Source organism: Nanorana parkeri, unplaced genomic scaffold (genome assembly GCF_000935625.1).
Source record: "Nanorana parkeri isolate BGI_ZX_2015 unplaced genomic scaffold, ASM93562v1 scaffold2, whole genome shotgun sequence".
NCBI lineage: Eukaryota > Metazoa > Chordata > Amphibia > Anura > Dicroglossidae > Nanorana > Nanorana parkeri.
In genome coordinates this window covers 3802-17359 of record NW_017306270.1, presented here as the reverse complement: position 1 = coordinate 17359, position 13558 = coordinate 3802, and the positions used below count along the sequence as shown (strand labels likewise).

The following is a 13558-nucleotide window of genomic DNA, read 5'->3' as shown; positions in this document are numbered from 1 at the left end:
TGTTAATGTCGGCACTTACCTTAAATAATGTCTCTTAATCCGATCGTCCTCTTCTTTCCTGTCCTTTTCAGCCTTCTCTCCAGCGCTGACTCCTTTGTCCTTGCTGGCGCTTCCTGTCCCACGGTGTCTGCATGTGGCTGCACGCCGTCCATAGACTTACCTTGCGTCTCTCCTCGTCTCCCGGCCGAAAATCCGAACTGCGCATGCGCTCGCCCCAAGATACTTTGCAGCCGCCCGAGCATTTTCGGACGGGAGCGTGCAGCGAAGACACAGGTAAGTTTAAACCGCTTTAAAAAAAACTTTTTGCATATATCTACTGCTTGCTAGCCGTATATATATGAAAAAATGAATATTGAAATGCAGTAATCAACCGCAAATTAAGACAAATAGACACACGATCATTTCCAGGATAATACAAGCCGCAGATCAGCCAAACAATGAGTACACAGGGGACTTTTTTTTCTGGATAGATGAGAGTTCTGGTTGAATACCGGATAACAGAGTTTACTGCATTATGCTTTTTCATAAAGTGAACAGCTATTGCATTCCTAAATCAGTTTATTTGTAAACTGGATAGATGTTACTAAAAACATACATGGTTCTAATTTTGTCAGTTTCTGATATTCGATCCATGGGTGACCCTGCCGACACCACCTGACTCAAGAAAGGTCGTTTTTCCTATCAACTTTTGTCGAAGATAGCAAGTGGAAACTTGTTGGCCAACAGTGACAGCTGTCATTGTTCAGATATTCTGACAGCCGCAGGTGCTAGCTGTCTGCTTACAATAGCCCTCAGGGAAGATTCCTCCATCCATGCTGTTTAGGGCAGGTTCACACCATTTTCCGGACAACATCAGGATCCGGAAAATGGTGTGATCCTGCCCTCAGTTCCAGTGCATTTCAGACCAGACAAAATGAGACATGCAGTATTATTCTGGTCTGGAACGGACTGGGCCGGTGTGAACAGAGGCCAGAAACAGCATAGGGATACATTAGGATGCACTTTGGGTCCGGAAACAATCTGGTTTGGTCTGGGGATGGATGTGGTGTGAATAGAAACTTAGTGTGGATGGGGGAATCGTGTGTTTTCTTCTTGTTCGGCCAGTGGTGTATGGCCAGCTCTATGAAGGCACAAAGTAGTCTGACCTTACCTGCACAGTACCCAGAGGTAGATGATACACTTGTGAAACATTCTCTCTCTGAAGGTGAAGGTAGGTAAAGGAGTCTGACTGTAAAAGGTCTAAGAACAAAAAGATAAATAGATGATTATAGTTATTACATGTCCATGTCCAGGGTTCCTACACACAGGCAGCAGCTTCTCTTTGAATAAAGAAAGCATTATAACAGGCGAGCACTGACCCCGGTGTTACAGAATGATGCCACATACACATATACTTCATGTCTATTCCCCTTACAGGTAAGTCTTCATTATAATAAGATTTACCAGGTCAGTCATGAGTGGGTTGTAGTAAGCACAAGCGGAAAATCTCCCCCCATGAATGCCAAGAGGGTAAATATACACTGAAAGTGATCGTTCAGTTTTGGGTGAATATATTCACTGCATTATTCCCCATTTGATTTTTTCTTACAGCTCTTGTCATGGTCATTACAATGCTGCAAGACCACAGTCATTTATCTTATATTAAGGATAATGAATTAGGTGGAGTAGGACAACCTCACTTGGGTATATAATGGCTATGAAAGGCAAGCAAAGCCATAGACGATGCTGGAGAAATGTTTTGCTACAGCCTTAAAGTGCAACTGAAGCCCAAACTCCTTTTTTTCGTTTTGGATGTATGTATAGCACCATCTTTGTTCCAGGTACCAGGTACCGCCAATTATCCATTTTATTTAGACTCACAAGTCGGCCTGCATATGTATTGAAATTAGCTTTTTTAAGAGAAACTCCAGGATTTTCAAAAGTTAACCCTTGCAGTGGGACTCAGAATTGAGAAAGCTGGTTGGATGACCAGTGAAACGTCTTGAAGAAAAATACAGCAAGTCCAGTTGCCTTGACTTATTTTTTACAGATATACCATGGCCTGGATGAATGAGAATCTTCACATCTCTGCCCTGATGAAGGGACCCTGCGTGGTCACGAAACGTTGGAATATGCGATATGTGTGACGTGTCACAGTCCAAATAAATGGAAATTTCATTTTCGGAGTGCTGGTGATTTCTATTGGTCAATGACTGTTGTACACGGCGCCATCCGTGATTGTCACTGCGAGCACCACTATTTTCACTTGGACCGGAAGCACTGTAAGGAGTGCAGGGGGACCTACTGTTATCCGAGAATCTTCACAGACATGTAATGTCCTCCTTATATTGTAAAGCTATGTGCAAACTGCTGGCCTTATACATATCCTGCATAACAATAATAATACCTGATCCTCAATCCCATCTGGCTGCTAGACCGATCCTCATAGCCTCTTCTACCCCTGGGCTCTAGAGGTCTAAACCTTGCTGATATCATCAGGTCTAATGTAGGCCCATTCTCCAGCATTAGATGTGAGATAGCCAGAGCGGAGGGGAAAGAGGACCGAGGATCGGGTGAGTATCTTCTTCATTCCATTCCCAAGATCAAAATGAGCAGTTAACCCTTGCAGTGGGGAAGTAGCCACACTGGAAAGGTTAACTTTTGAAAATCCTGGTTCTCCTTTAAACTCGCATTTCTTTGGCCCTGTATCGAAAGGCTTTTGTTTGCATCAAAAAGGTTTTGTATTCCCATACAAGTAAATGGGAACATCAAACCCACTTGAAGCAAGTCCACTGAAGATCAGAAGGAGGTCAGCTGCAGGCCAAATGCAGCTGTCAAACTGAAATCAAACTGATGCAATCGACACAAACCCAAAGTGCATCAACACGGGTTCTTTCATTGTGGTTCTGGGAAGTGCACCTGAAAGCCTGAGAAATAGGTTATCTTACAGTATATGTCATGACAATAATCCATGTGGAAGGTGACACAGAGAAACACTAAAGACTGGGTAAAGGAATGCAGGTTAGTCAAATTGCACAACCATCCATCAACACAATAAAAAGTCAGGAAGAAACAAAAAAGGGGATAAGCTTGAAGTTTAGTAGAGCCCTTGTGCAAGAAGAACCCTCTAGCATTAGTAAAGGACAAACGTTAGTGCTTATGTTGTGCTAACCAGACACACAGCTGACAATCACTTCAACACAGCCCACCTCATTGACTGCAAACTTCAGTCTCTCCTTCTCCTGGTGCTTGAATTTCTAATAAGAGGGAAATAGGACCACAATTACCTTCCAATCCAGCCAAGCAGGCCCCTAAAAACTGCAAGAATCCTATGTGGAGAGATGGGGCAGCAGGGGCATAGCAATGGCAGTCTTTGGGTTGTAGCTGTATGTACTATAGAGGATTCTATACAGCTCCCTAGGCATCATATTACACATATGACATGACTCTACTGAAGGACTATGCTGTAAATGTGACAACATATGAATCTCTGTAACCTTAAAGTTTCTTCATAAACATTTCAGAAAAATGACTGAGGGTGAAAGACTATGCTGTACATCTGCATGGGGCACCACTTGCAGTACAAAATACTGCTCTGTAAAGGGTCAGCTACCCTAAAAATATTTCAGTCATACATGGACTCTGCCTTAAAAAAAAAAAAAAAAAAAAAATGTTGTTTCCCCCCCCCCCCCCCTATGTTAATGTCGGCACTTACCTTAAATAATGTCTCTTAATCCGAACGTCCTCTTCTTTCCTGTCCTTTTCAGCCTTCTCTCCAGCGCTGACTCCTTTGTCCTTGCTGGCGCTTCCTGTCCCACGGTGTCTGCATGTGGCTGCACGCCGTCCATAGACTTACCTTGCGTCTCTCCTCGTCTCCCGGCCGAAAATCCGAACTGCGCATGCGCTCGCCCCAAGATACTTTGCAGCCGCCCGAGCATTTTCGGACGGGAGCGTGCAGCGAAGACACAGGTAAGTTTAAACCGCTTTAAAAAAAACTTTTTGCATATATCTACTGCTTGCTAGCCGTATATATATGAAAAAATGAATATTGAAATGCAGTAATCAACCGCAAATTAAGACAAATAGACACACGATCATTTCCAGGATAATACAAGCCGCAGATCAGCCAAACAATGAGTACACAGGGGACTTTTTTTTCTGGATAGATGAGAGTTCTGGTTGAATACCGGATAACAGAGTTTACTGCATTATGCTTTTTCATAAAGTGAACAGCTATTGCATTCCTAAATCAGTTTATTTGTAAACTGGATAGATGTTACTAAAAACATACATGGTTCTAATTTTGTCAGTTTCTGATATTCGATCCATGGGTGACCCTGCCGACACCACCTGACTCAAGAAAGGTCGTTTTTCCTATCAACTTTTGTCGAAGATAGCAAGTGGAAACTTGTTGGCCAACAGTGACAGCTGTCATTGTTCAGATATTCTGACAGCCGCAGGTGCTAGCTGTCTGCTTACAATAGCCCTCAGGGAAGATTCCTCCATCCATGCTGTTTAGGGCAGGTTCACACCATTTTCCGGACAACATCAGGATCCGGAAAATGGTGTGATCCTGCCCTCAGTTCCAGTGCATTTCAGACCAGACAAAATGAGACATGCAGTATTATTCTGGTCTGGAACGGACTGGGCCGGTGTGAACAGAGGCCAGAAACAGCATAGGGATACATTAGGATGCACTTTGGGTCCGGAAACAATCTGGTTTGGTCTGGGGATGGATGTGGTGTGAATAGAAACTTAGTGTGGATGGGGGAATCGTGTGTTTTCTTCTTGTTCGGCCAGTGGTGTATGGCCAGCTCTATGAAGGCACAAAGTAGTCTGACCTTACCTGCACAGTACCCAGAGGTAGATGATACACTTGTGAAACATTCTCTCTCTGAAGGTGAAGGTAGGTAAAGGAGTCTGACTGTAAAAGGTCTAAGAACAAAAAGATAAATAGATGATTATAGTTATTACATGTCCATGTCCAGGGTTCCTACACACAGGCAGCAGCTTCTCTTTGAATAAAGAAAGCATTATAACAGGCGAGCACTGACCCCGGTGTTACAGAATGATGCCACATACACATATACTTCATGTCTATTCCCCTTACAGGTAAGTCTTCATTATAATAAGATTTACCAGGTCAGTCATGAGTGGGTTGTAGTAAGCACAAGCGGAAAATCTCCCCCCATGAATGCCAAGAGGGTAAATATACACTGAAAGTGATCGTTCAGTTTTGGGTGAATATATTCACTGCATTATTCCCCATTTGATTTTTTCTTACAGCTCTTGTCATGGTCATTACAATGCTGCAAGACCACAGTCATTTATCTTATATTAAGGATAATGAATTAGGTGGAGTAGGACAACCTCACTTGGGTATATAATGGCTATGAAAGGCAAGCAAAGCCATAGACGATGCTGGAGAAATGTTTTGCTACAGCCTTAAAGTGCAACTGAAGCCCAAACTCCTTTTTTTCGTTTTGGATGTATGTATAGCACCATCTTTGTTCCAGGTACCAGGTACCGCCAATTATCCATTTTATTTAGACTCACAAGTCGGCCTGCATATGTATTGAAATTAGCTTTTTTAAGAGAAACTCCAGGATTTTCAAAAGTTAACCCTTGCAGTGGGACTCAGAATTGAGAAAGCTGGTTGGATGACCAGTGAAACGTCTTGAAGAAAAATACAGCAAGTCCAGTTGCCTTGACTTATTTTTTACAGATATACCATGGCCTGGATGAATGAGAATCTTCACATCTCTGCCCTGATGAAGGGACCCTGCGTGGTCACGAAACGTTGGAATATGCGATATGTGTGACGTGTCACAGTCCAAATAAATGGAAATTTCATTTTCGGAGTGCTGGTGATTTCTATTGGTCAATGACTGTTGTACACGGCGCCATCCGTGATTGTCACTGCGAGCACCACTATTTTCACTTGGACCGGAAGCACTGTAAGGAGTGCAGGGGGACCTACTGTTATCCGAGAATCTTCACAGACATGTAATGTCCTCCTTATATTGTAAAGCTATGTGCAAACTGCTGGCCTTATACATATCCTGCATAACAATAATAATACCTGATCCTCAATCCCATCTGGCTGCTAGACCGATCCTCATAGCCTCTTCTACCCCTGGGCTCTAGAGGTCTAAACCTTGCTGATATCATCAGGTCTAATGTAGGCCCATTCTCCAGCATTAGATGTGAGATAGCCAGAGCGGAGGGGAAAGAGGACCGAGGATCGGGTGAGTATCTTCTTCATTCCATTCCCAAGATCAAAATGAGCAGTTAACCCTTGCAGTGGGGAAGTAGCCACACTGGAAAGGTTAACTTTTGAAAATCCTGGTTCTCCTTTAAACTCGCATTTCTTTGGCCCTGTATCGAAAGGCTTTTGTTTGCATCAAAAAGGTTTTGTATTCCCATACAAGTAAATGGGAACATCAAACCCACTTGAAGCAAGTCCACTGAAGATCAGAAGGAGGTCAGCTGCAGGCCAAATGCAGCTGTCAAACTGAAATCAAACTGATGCAATCGACACAAACCCAAAGTGCATCAACACGGGTTCTTTCATTGTGGTTCTGGGAAGTGCACCTGAAAGCCTGAGAAATAGGTTATCTTACAGTATATGTCATGACAATAATCCATGTGGAAGGTGACACAGAGAAACACTAAAGACTGGGTAAAGGAATGCAGGTTAGTCAAATTGCACAACCATCCATCAACACAATAAAAAGTCAGGAAGAAACAAAAAAGGGGATAAGCTTGAAGTTTAGTAGAGCCCTTGTGCAAGAAGAACCCTCTAGCATTAGTAAAGGACAAACGTTAGTGCTTATGTTGTGCTAACCAGACACACAGCTGACAATCACTTCAACACAGCCCACCTCATTGACTGCAAACTTCAGTCTCTCCTTCTCCTGGTGCTTGAATTTCTAATAAGAGGGAAATAGGACCACAATTACCTTCCAATCCAGCCAAGCAGGCCCCTAAAAACTGCAAGAATCCTATGTGGAGAGATGGGGCAGCAGGGGCATAGCAATGGCAGTCTTTGGGTTGTAGCTGTATGTACTATAGAGGATTCTATACAGCTCCCTAGGCATCATATTACACATATGACATGACTCTACTGAAGGACTATGCTGTAAATGTGACAACATATGAATCTCTGTAACCTTAAAGTTTCTTCATAAACATTTCAGAAAAATGACTGAGGGTGAAAGACTATGCTGTACATCTGCATGGGGCACCACTTGCAGTACAAAATACTGCTCTGTAAAGGGTCAGCTACCCTAAAAATATTTCAGTCATACATGGACTCTGCCTCCTTGTAGCGCTGTATAGGTGATTGTAATAATCAGTAAATTGTAGCTATGACAATAAAATAAGGTCCACAGAGGACATAAAGACATTAAAAAATTTAGTGTGCCTTTACATGTGTGGTCGGTGGAGCAATGGCCTTTTCATTGGTGGCTGTCAGTGGCATAGTGGGCTCCTTTATAGGTGTTCAGTATAATAGTGCCCCCTTACACTGGAAATCGGGGTTTCCCTTTACACTGGTGGTCAGTAGAAGAAGATCCCCCTTACAATGGTAGCAAGTGGAAAGTACACTATATGTTTTTCAGGGGTTGGGCTTGGCCCCTTAGCTCCAGTGAAGGGAACTCTTTAGCCATCAGCAGACCAAGACATTTTGGACAATTTCATGCCCCCAACTTTCTGGGAACAGTTTGGGGATGTGGGGGTTCCTGTTCCAACATGACTGCGCACCAGCGTACAAAGCAAGGTCCATAAAGACATGGATGGGGGAATTTGGGGTGGAGGAACTTGACTGGCCTGCACAGAGTCTTGACCTCAACCCGAAAGAACACCTTTGGGATGAATTAGAGCGGAGACTGCGAGCCCGGCCTTCTCCTCCAACATCAGTACCTGACCTCACAAATGGTCAAACATTCCCACAGACACACTCCTAAACCTTGTGGACGCCTTCCCAGAAGAGTTGAAGCTGTTATAGCTGCACAGGGTGGGCCAGCTAAATATTGAACCCTACGGACTAAGACTGAGATGCCATTAAAGTTAATTTGCGTGTAAAGGCGTCCCAATACTTTTGGCAATATAGTGTATGTTTTGCTACAATGGTGGTCAGAGAAAAGCTGCACCTTGGCTGAGAACCCTGGCTGAGAAAGGCTGCATAAAGCATGGCCAACGATGAAGGCCACAGGAGTTTGCACCTTTAAAAACAAGTCAGCAATGGCCGCTTTCATTTTTCTATTTAGACACAGTCCATTTAACATGGCAGAAATCGAAGAGGAGCCCTCTGTGATCAATCTAGAAGCATAGCACATGAGAGATGAGATTGCTTAACTTTATCTATTGGACTATATCTTGTTTTGTGATATACAACAACTGTTTGAAAATGTCTCTGCACACCAACATATGAATGAAATGGGGGGAGGGGGGGGGCATTTGTGCTGGTCATTTTAGCTCCACTACATTAGCCAGAAGCAGCCATACTGGCATACCTGACACTTTTAAAACAGATCCTTTAGTGAAATAACTAAAGTAATGTACCTCTGCCTCGGATGCCATTTCATAAACAGAAGAGAGAATGCTTCCCCCTCTGTGATTGTCTCACCTCAATGGCTGCGTAGGCTTCACGGAACATGATGCGGCTGCTGACGCTGCAGTAAATGCAGCCGAGGGTCATGAAAAGGCAGAAGGAGAAGAAGTAGCGGTGGTTGTAATGGCCGACACAGTTATTAAGCCACGCTGAAAGGTGAGGAAGTTAAGAATCCTCAGTCTCAGAAAGGAAACATGCTATTAACTATTGTGCTAGTTAGTCTGCTATATCCATTATAATTGCTAGTGTAAGTAGGTTTTCCTGGAGCATGTCAGAGGTTCCGCAGGAAGCAACCAGCAGACTACGGCAAATGTTTCTTTTATCGTCATACTGGAAGTACTCTGAATAATAGTCTACCTCGATACACTGACACCATTTCACTCAGCCCTGTGAATAATGCACTTCCTTGTGTCACTACTCTAACTAAGCCTTCCGTCTGATCTTCCCAAAGTGACATCATCATTGCTTGCTGGAAGCAATGCAAGATGGGATATGTAGTCTTGGGTAATTAGATTGCATCACATCAAGCAGCAGAGAAAGAGGCACAAAGCGCACTGGGAATCCAGGAAGCTGATGAAAGTAAAGGGCAGACAGAAAACAGCACTCACTACATAAAAGGGATTTTTTTCATGTAAGCTTTGATTGTATTATTACAACCATCTCTAGTATGTATTCCTATTACCGTCACCACTCTCTACAGGGAGAAGATAGTGAACTGAGCAATCAGCGGTTTGTGATCACTCAGTGTATTTCATCTCCCAATAGTCCTTTAAAAACTCCTCAGTCCTATGGCAGCCAGCGTACTTCCTCAGTCACGCTCCTGGCTTGGAATTGGGGCAGACCATCGGGATAACATACAATGCAGGACCAGTAGCAGTATTGTATGTAATAGTGTCAGTGAGGGGCAGCCGCACAACTGGAGAAGAGGTCATCAACTAATGTTCCAGTGGGGAGGCAGCCCGTAGGAGCGAAGAAAAGGGGTTTCGGTTTTCTACAATAATGTAAAAGGATACGACAATGATGATCCATTTTAAGAATACACCTGTGGAGAGAGCACACACATTAGAACTCATAAGTCAAAAGGTAGACCTTGTATATAAAAAAACTATATTCCAAAGATATTATCTGAATACCTCATATGGTAAAGTTACTGAAATGTGTAGAAATACACACCTGTGTTGGAATCTACAGATATTTAGATGCAAAGGCAGACAATTCAGTTCAGCATTTAGAAAACATCAGATAGTTAAGATATTCAGATGTAAATGCAAATGATCAGTTCGACTTTGAGCAAATGCCAGGTAGCAATTCAGAAAGGGCCGGATTGGTAAAACCTGTCTTCTGGCCACGCTACACAACATGTCTGTAAAGCTCTTGTCTGTGGTTGCCACACATCACCTGACAGTTTCTTTCAATGTACGAGGTGCTTTGTAACTACAGCTATAGAAATGAGTTCATATATAACTCAACTTCTGCTGGTTTCCAAGTCCACACATGGCAGCACACAAAAAAAATTAATTGGGAGTCGTTAACAAAAATAGAAAGCCGAGCGGAAAGCTAGATTCCTTGACCCATCACATGACTGGCTCTCTGCTGTGTTTAAGGCGACATTAAACCTTCGGGGTTTTGTTTTATGGTGGGCAGACTTGCACAAAAAAAAAGTTATTTCATCCTTTATTTTTAATTTCCTTGTTCTCAAGTGGTTTACAGACCGCAAGCCCGTCGCCCCTGTACAGGTGCCTCCATCAGCTAACCAACTGCTGTGGAGGCACCCATATGTGCACGGTCATGGCCGTGCCTGCACCTAGCTGTGTGTGTCTGTAGACACACACAGCGTGCAGCTGGTCAAATCCCCAGCCCTATGGCTCCTCTGCCCTCGGTCACCGGGTCCCCTCCTCTCTCGTGCAGATGTCGGGCTCTCGATCCATGACGGAGTGCCCAACTTTTCAGAGGGGGTGTCTGTCAGTCATTTTGGTGTCACCCCTTGTGGCACCGCTGTATGGCTATCCTAAGTAGTAGAGTATGAATTCTGGGGTGGGACTTGGGTTACTCCCGAGCTTGTATCTGTTAATATAATAGCAAGATATGTCTGCTACCCAATTCCCAGAGCATGAGACTCCATAAAGGCGATTGTCTGCTCGTCCGGAACACTCTACAACGTGAAATAAAAGTAAAATCCCAGAGTGGGTGAGACCCTCTCCTGCCGGACAAAGATGGATGCAGAAAAGGCGGAGTCTTTATCATACAAAAGTCTGAGGAGAGTTCACACTGCTTACAACATTGACTTTGCACAACTTACCTATTGCAAATGCTACAGTGGTGTGTCCGGGCGGGTTTGGGTGCAATGCATTTCCTGCACACGGACACAGATGGGACGTGTTTTTGAGCCTGCTGAGATGGAGAAAGGGGATGTTGTGAAAAAGGCAGCCATGTGTTACAAGATCTACGGGATACTGGATTCTCACCCCACAAAAACTGGTACTTTAGTTTTAGATTGCAGGTTAAATTGTCTCCCAGTTTCATATTTGAAGGATTCCAACACAATCTCCAGTTCTATTCACATGATGTGAGCGGGTCTCTGTGTTTGGGGTTCTCATTTATCATATGTAAGCGAGAATGCAACAAGAGGAAAGAGACTCCCTAATGAAGGACATATTTCAAATCCTCTCCAGTGTCAATCCATTAAGCCCAGGCAAAACTTTTTTTTTTGGATACAGTAGGGAAAGGTTAGATCCACTGTCAGGATTTTACTGCAATCTGTCTCCCTATTGGGGAGTCTTCCCTTACTTCCTGTCAGGACAGGAAGTGAAGGGAAATCTCTCCAACAAGGACAAAGACAAAAACACAAACTTAGTAAAGTGGGGAAGAGTCATAACTTCTGACAAAGTTTTTAAAGCTGTCCATGCATTTCTGTCACGGTGACCACAGCTTCTTTATTTGTCCTGGGGTCACAGGGATTGGATGGTAGAGAAAATCTCCCCATTAGCTTCAAAGCCTGACTCTGTTCCCCATTCTATCCAAAACTATAAAATATGGCAAACCTTAGGATTAAACTGAGATATTTGTATTGGGTGGAGAAACCCTTTAAGTGTATTTCCAATTTTGCATTAAAATTTAGGAAAACTATATGTTATGAAGGGAATTTGTCAAAACTGGAGCAGACAGAAACTGGAGTATATGTGCATGGCAACCAATCAGCTTCTCTCTTTCATTGTCATATCTTAACTGAACAAACTGTAAAGACAAGCTGATTGGTTGTCATGCAAAGATTTTCTCTGCTCCAGTTTTGATAAATTCCCCTCAATGTATTTACACTGTATATCTATAAATAATATAGATTTCTGACCTTTTAGCTATTTCTTTGGTGAAGCCCTTTGTGCAGATTCCAGGCCACTATGAGCAGTTTCAAAGTGAAAGTGGAGGGACAAACTGAGGGACAGCCTGAGCTTCCTCTCATTAACCCTTTCGCTGCCAAGGACGTATGGCATACGGACCTACAAAAGTGCTTCCAGCTGGCCAGGTCAGTATGCCATACGGACCTGGCATTTACAGTTCTACTATAAGCTGATGGTCGCTTTAGCGACCATCAGCTTATAGTATAACTGTTCAGCAGACTGTCCCCTTTAAATTAATAGCTGTCATCAGCGGCTCACAAGCCGCTGATGACTGCTATTATCAAAAATACCGGGCCCACCCCCCAGGGAGGGATGAGGTGCACGGATACTGATTTTGGTGTGTTTTAACAATTGAATTGTGTATTTTTATCGGTTTAATATTAATTTGAGAAACATTTGCGCAATTATCGCAGGGCCTACAAATTTAGTATCACCATCTTTTTATTCTACCGGGCCTGCGCTTTCAGAAAATATATGGTTTGGGGGGTCTTTTACAAACGCTAGCAACGCAGCAGTTGAAAATCAAATCAATAGGAAAAAATTGCAGAAAATTCAAAAATGGCTTGGCCAGCTGATTTGAAAAATGTTCCGGAGGGCTTGGCAGCGAAAGGGTTAAACAGACAATGCTTCTAAGTCCTTAAACTCTCAGACTTTGGATCCAGATCAAACAAATACGCATTGCCTAGCAAAGTATTTCTTTAAAATTTTGCCCAAGCAGTTGGTCATCCTGTTTCATAACAGCTCCAACTCGCTCAGCTCCACTTCCCGGAAATACCTGTCCAGTACAAGATCACAAGGGACAAAGCAATCTCCAGGAGTTGTCCGTCTACTAGATTGCAGGAGATAGAATTCGAGAGGAAGGGAGTTGGGAGCGGCTTGTCTTGCTGTGCCTGTGTGCTTATAGAGACACTCACAGCTTACTAATACACACAGGGGTGGCCCCATAGGACCCTGCAAGGGAAAGGAGCCATCCTAAAACAGGATATGAGGGCCAGTGCTCAGGGGACAGGAAACAAACTTTTAAAGATCAAGGAGCAGCATCTATTGTAAGTGACATCAGCATTTGAAATAGCTTCAAAACATTTTGACTAAACTATCACTGTAACCCTCTGTTAGGACAGACAGTGTTCAGATATAGTTTACAACTGATAATTACATTATCATACAGGATTTATATAGCGCCAACAGTTTGCACAGCAGTCTAAAATATAATCTGCCAGCACAGTACAGACGGGATTGATTACAGTACACATAATAGGGATGCACCGATACCACATTTTTAAGACCGAGTTCCGATACTTTTGATCAAGTACTCGCAGATACCAATTACCGATGCTTTTTCTTAAAGGGACAGGTCACATTTTTTTCTAAAGCAATACAAACTAATGCTTTAAGGTCACTTTCTTAATATTATGATTCATGAGATGACGAGGGAGCCTGACGTCGGCTTGCTGGCCAATCAGAATGCCGGGCGCTGCGTCATTACACGGCGCCCGGATTTGCTAGCTTCCTGACCAATCGGGAAGCCGGGCAGCGCGCCATTGCACGCTACCCGGCTTCCTGATTGGCC

General features: G+C 43.4%; 1 protein-coding gene across 1 annotated transcript in view; it reads right to left on the bottom strand.

Annotated features, from left to right (window-relative positions):
* Nucleotides 1-13558, bottom strand: part of ZDHHC16 (zinc finger DHHC-type containing 16) — a 29482-nt gene that overhangs the window by 12921 nt on the left and 3003 nt on the right. The window contains exons 3-6 of the mRNA XM_018559012.1: nucleotides 10893-10981; nucleotides 9607-9635; nucleotides 8609-8742; nucleotides 4826-4914 (exon numbers count right to left, since the gene is read on the bottom strand). Coding sequence (XP_018414514.1) covers nucleotides 4826-4914; nucleotides 8609-8742; nucleotides 9607-9635; nucleotides 10893-10981 — 341 coding nt within the window. The remainder of the gene's footprint in view (nucleotides 1-4825; nucleotides 4915-8608; nucleotides 8743-9606; nucleotides 9636-10892; nucleotides 10982-13558) is intronic.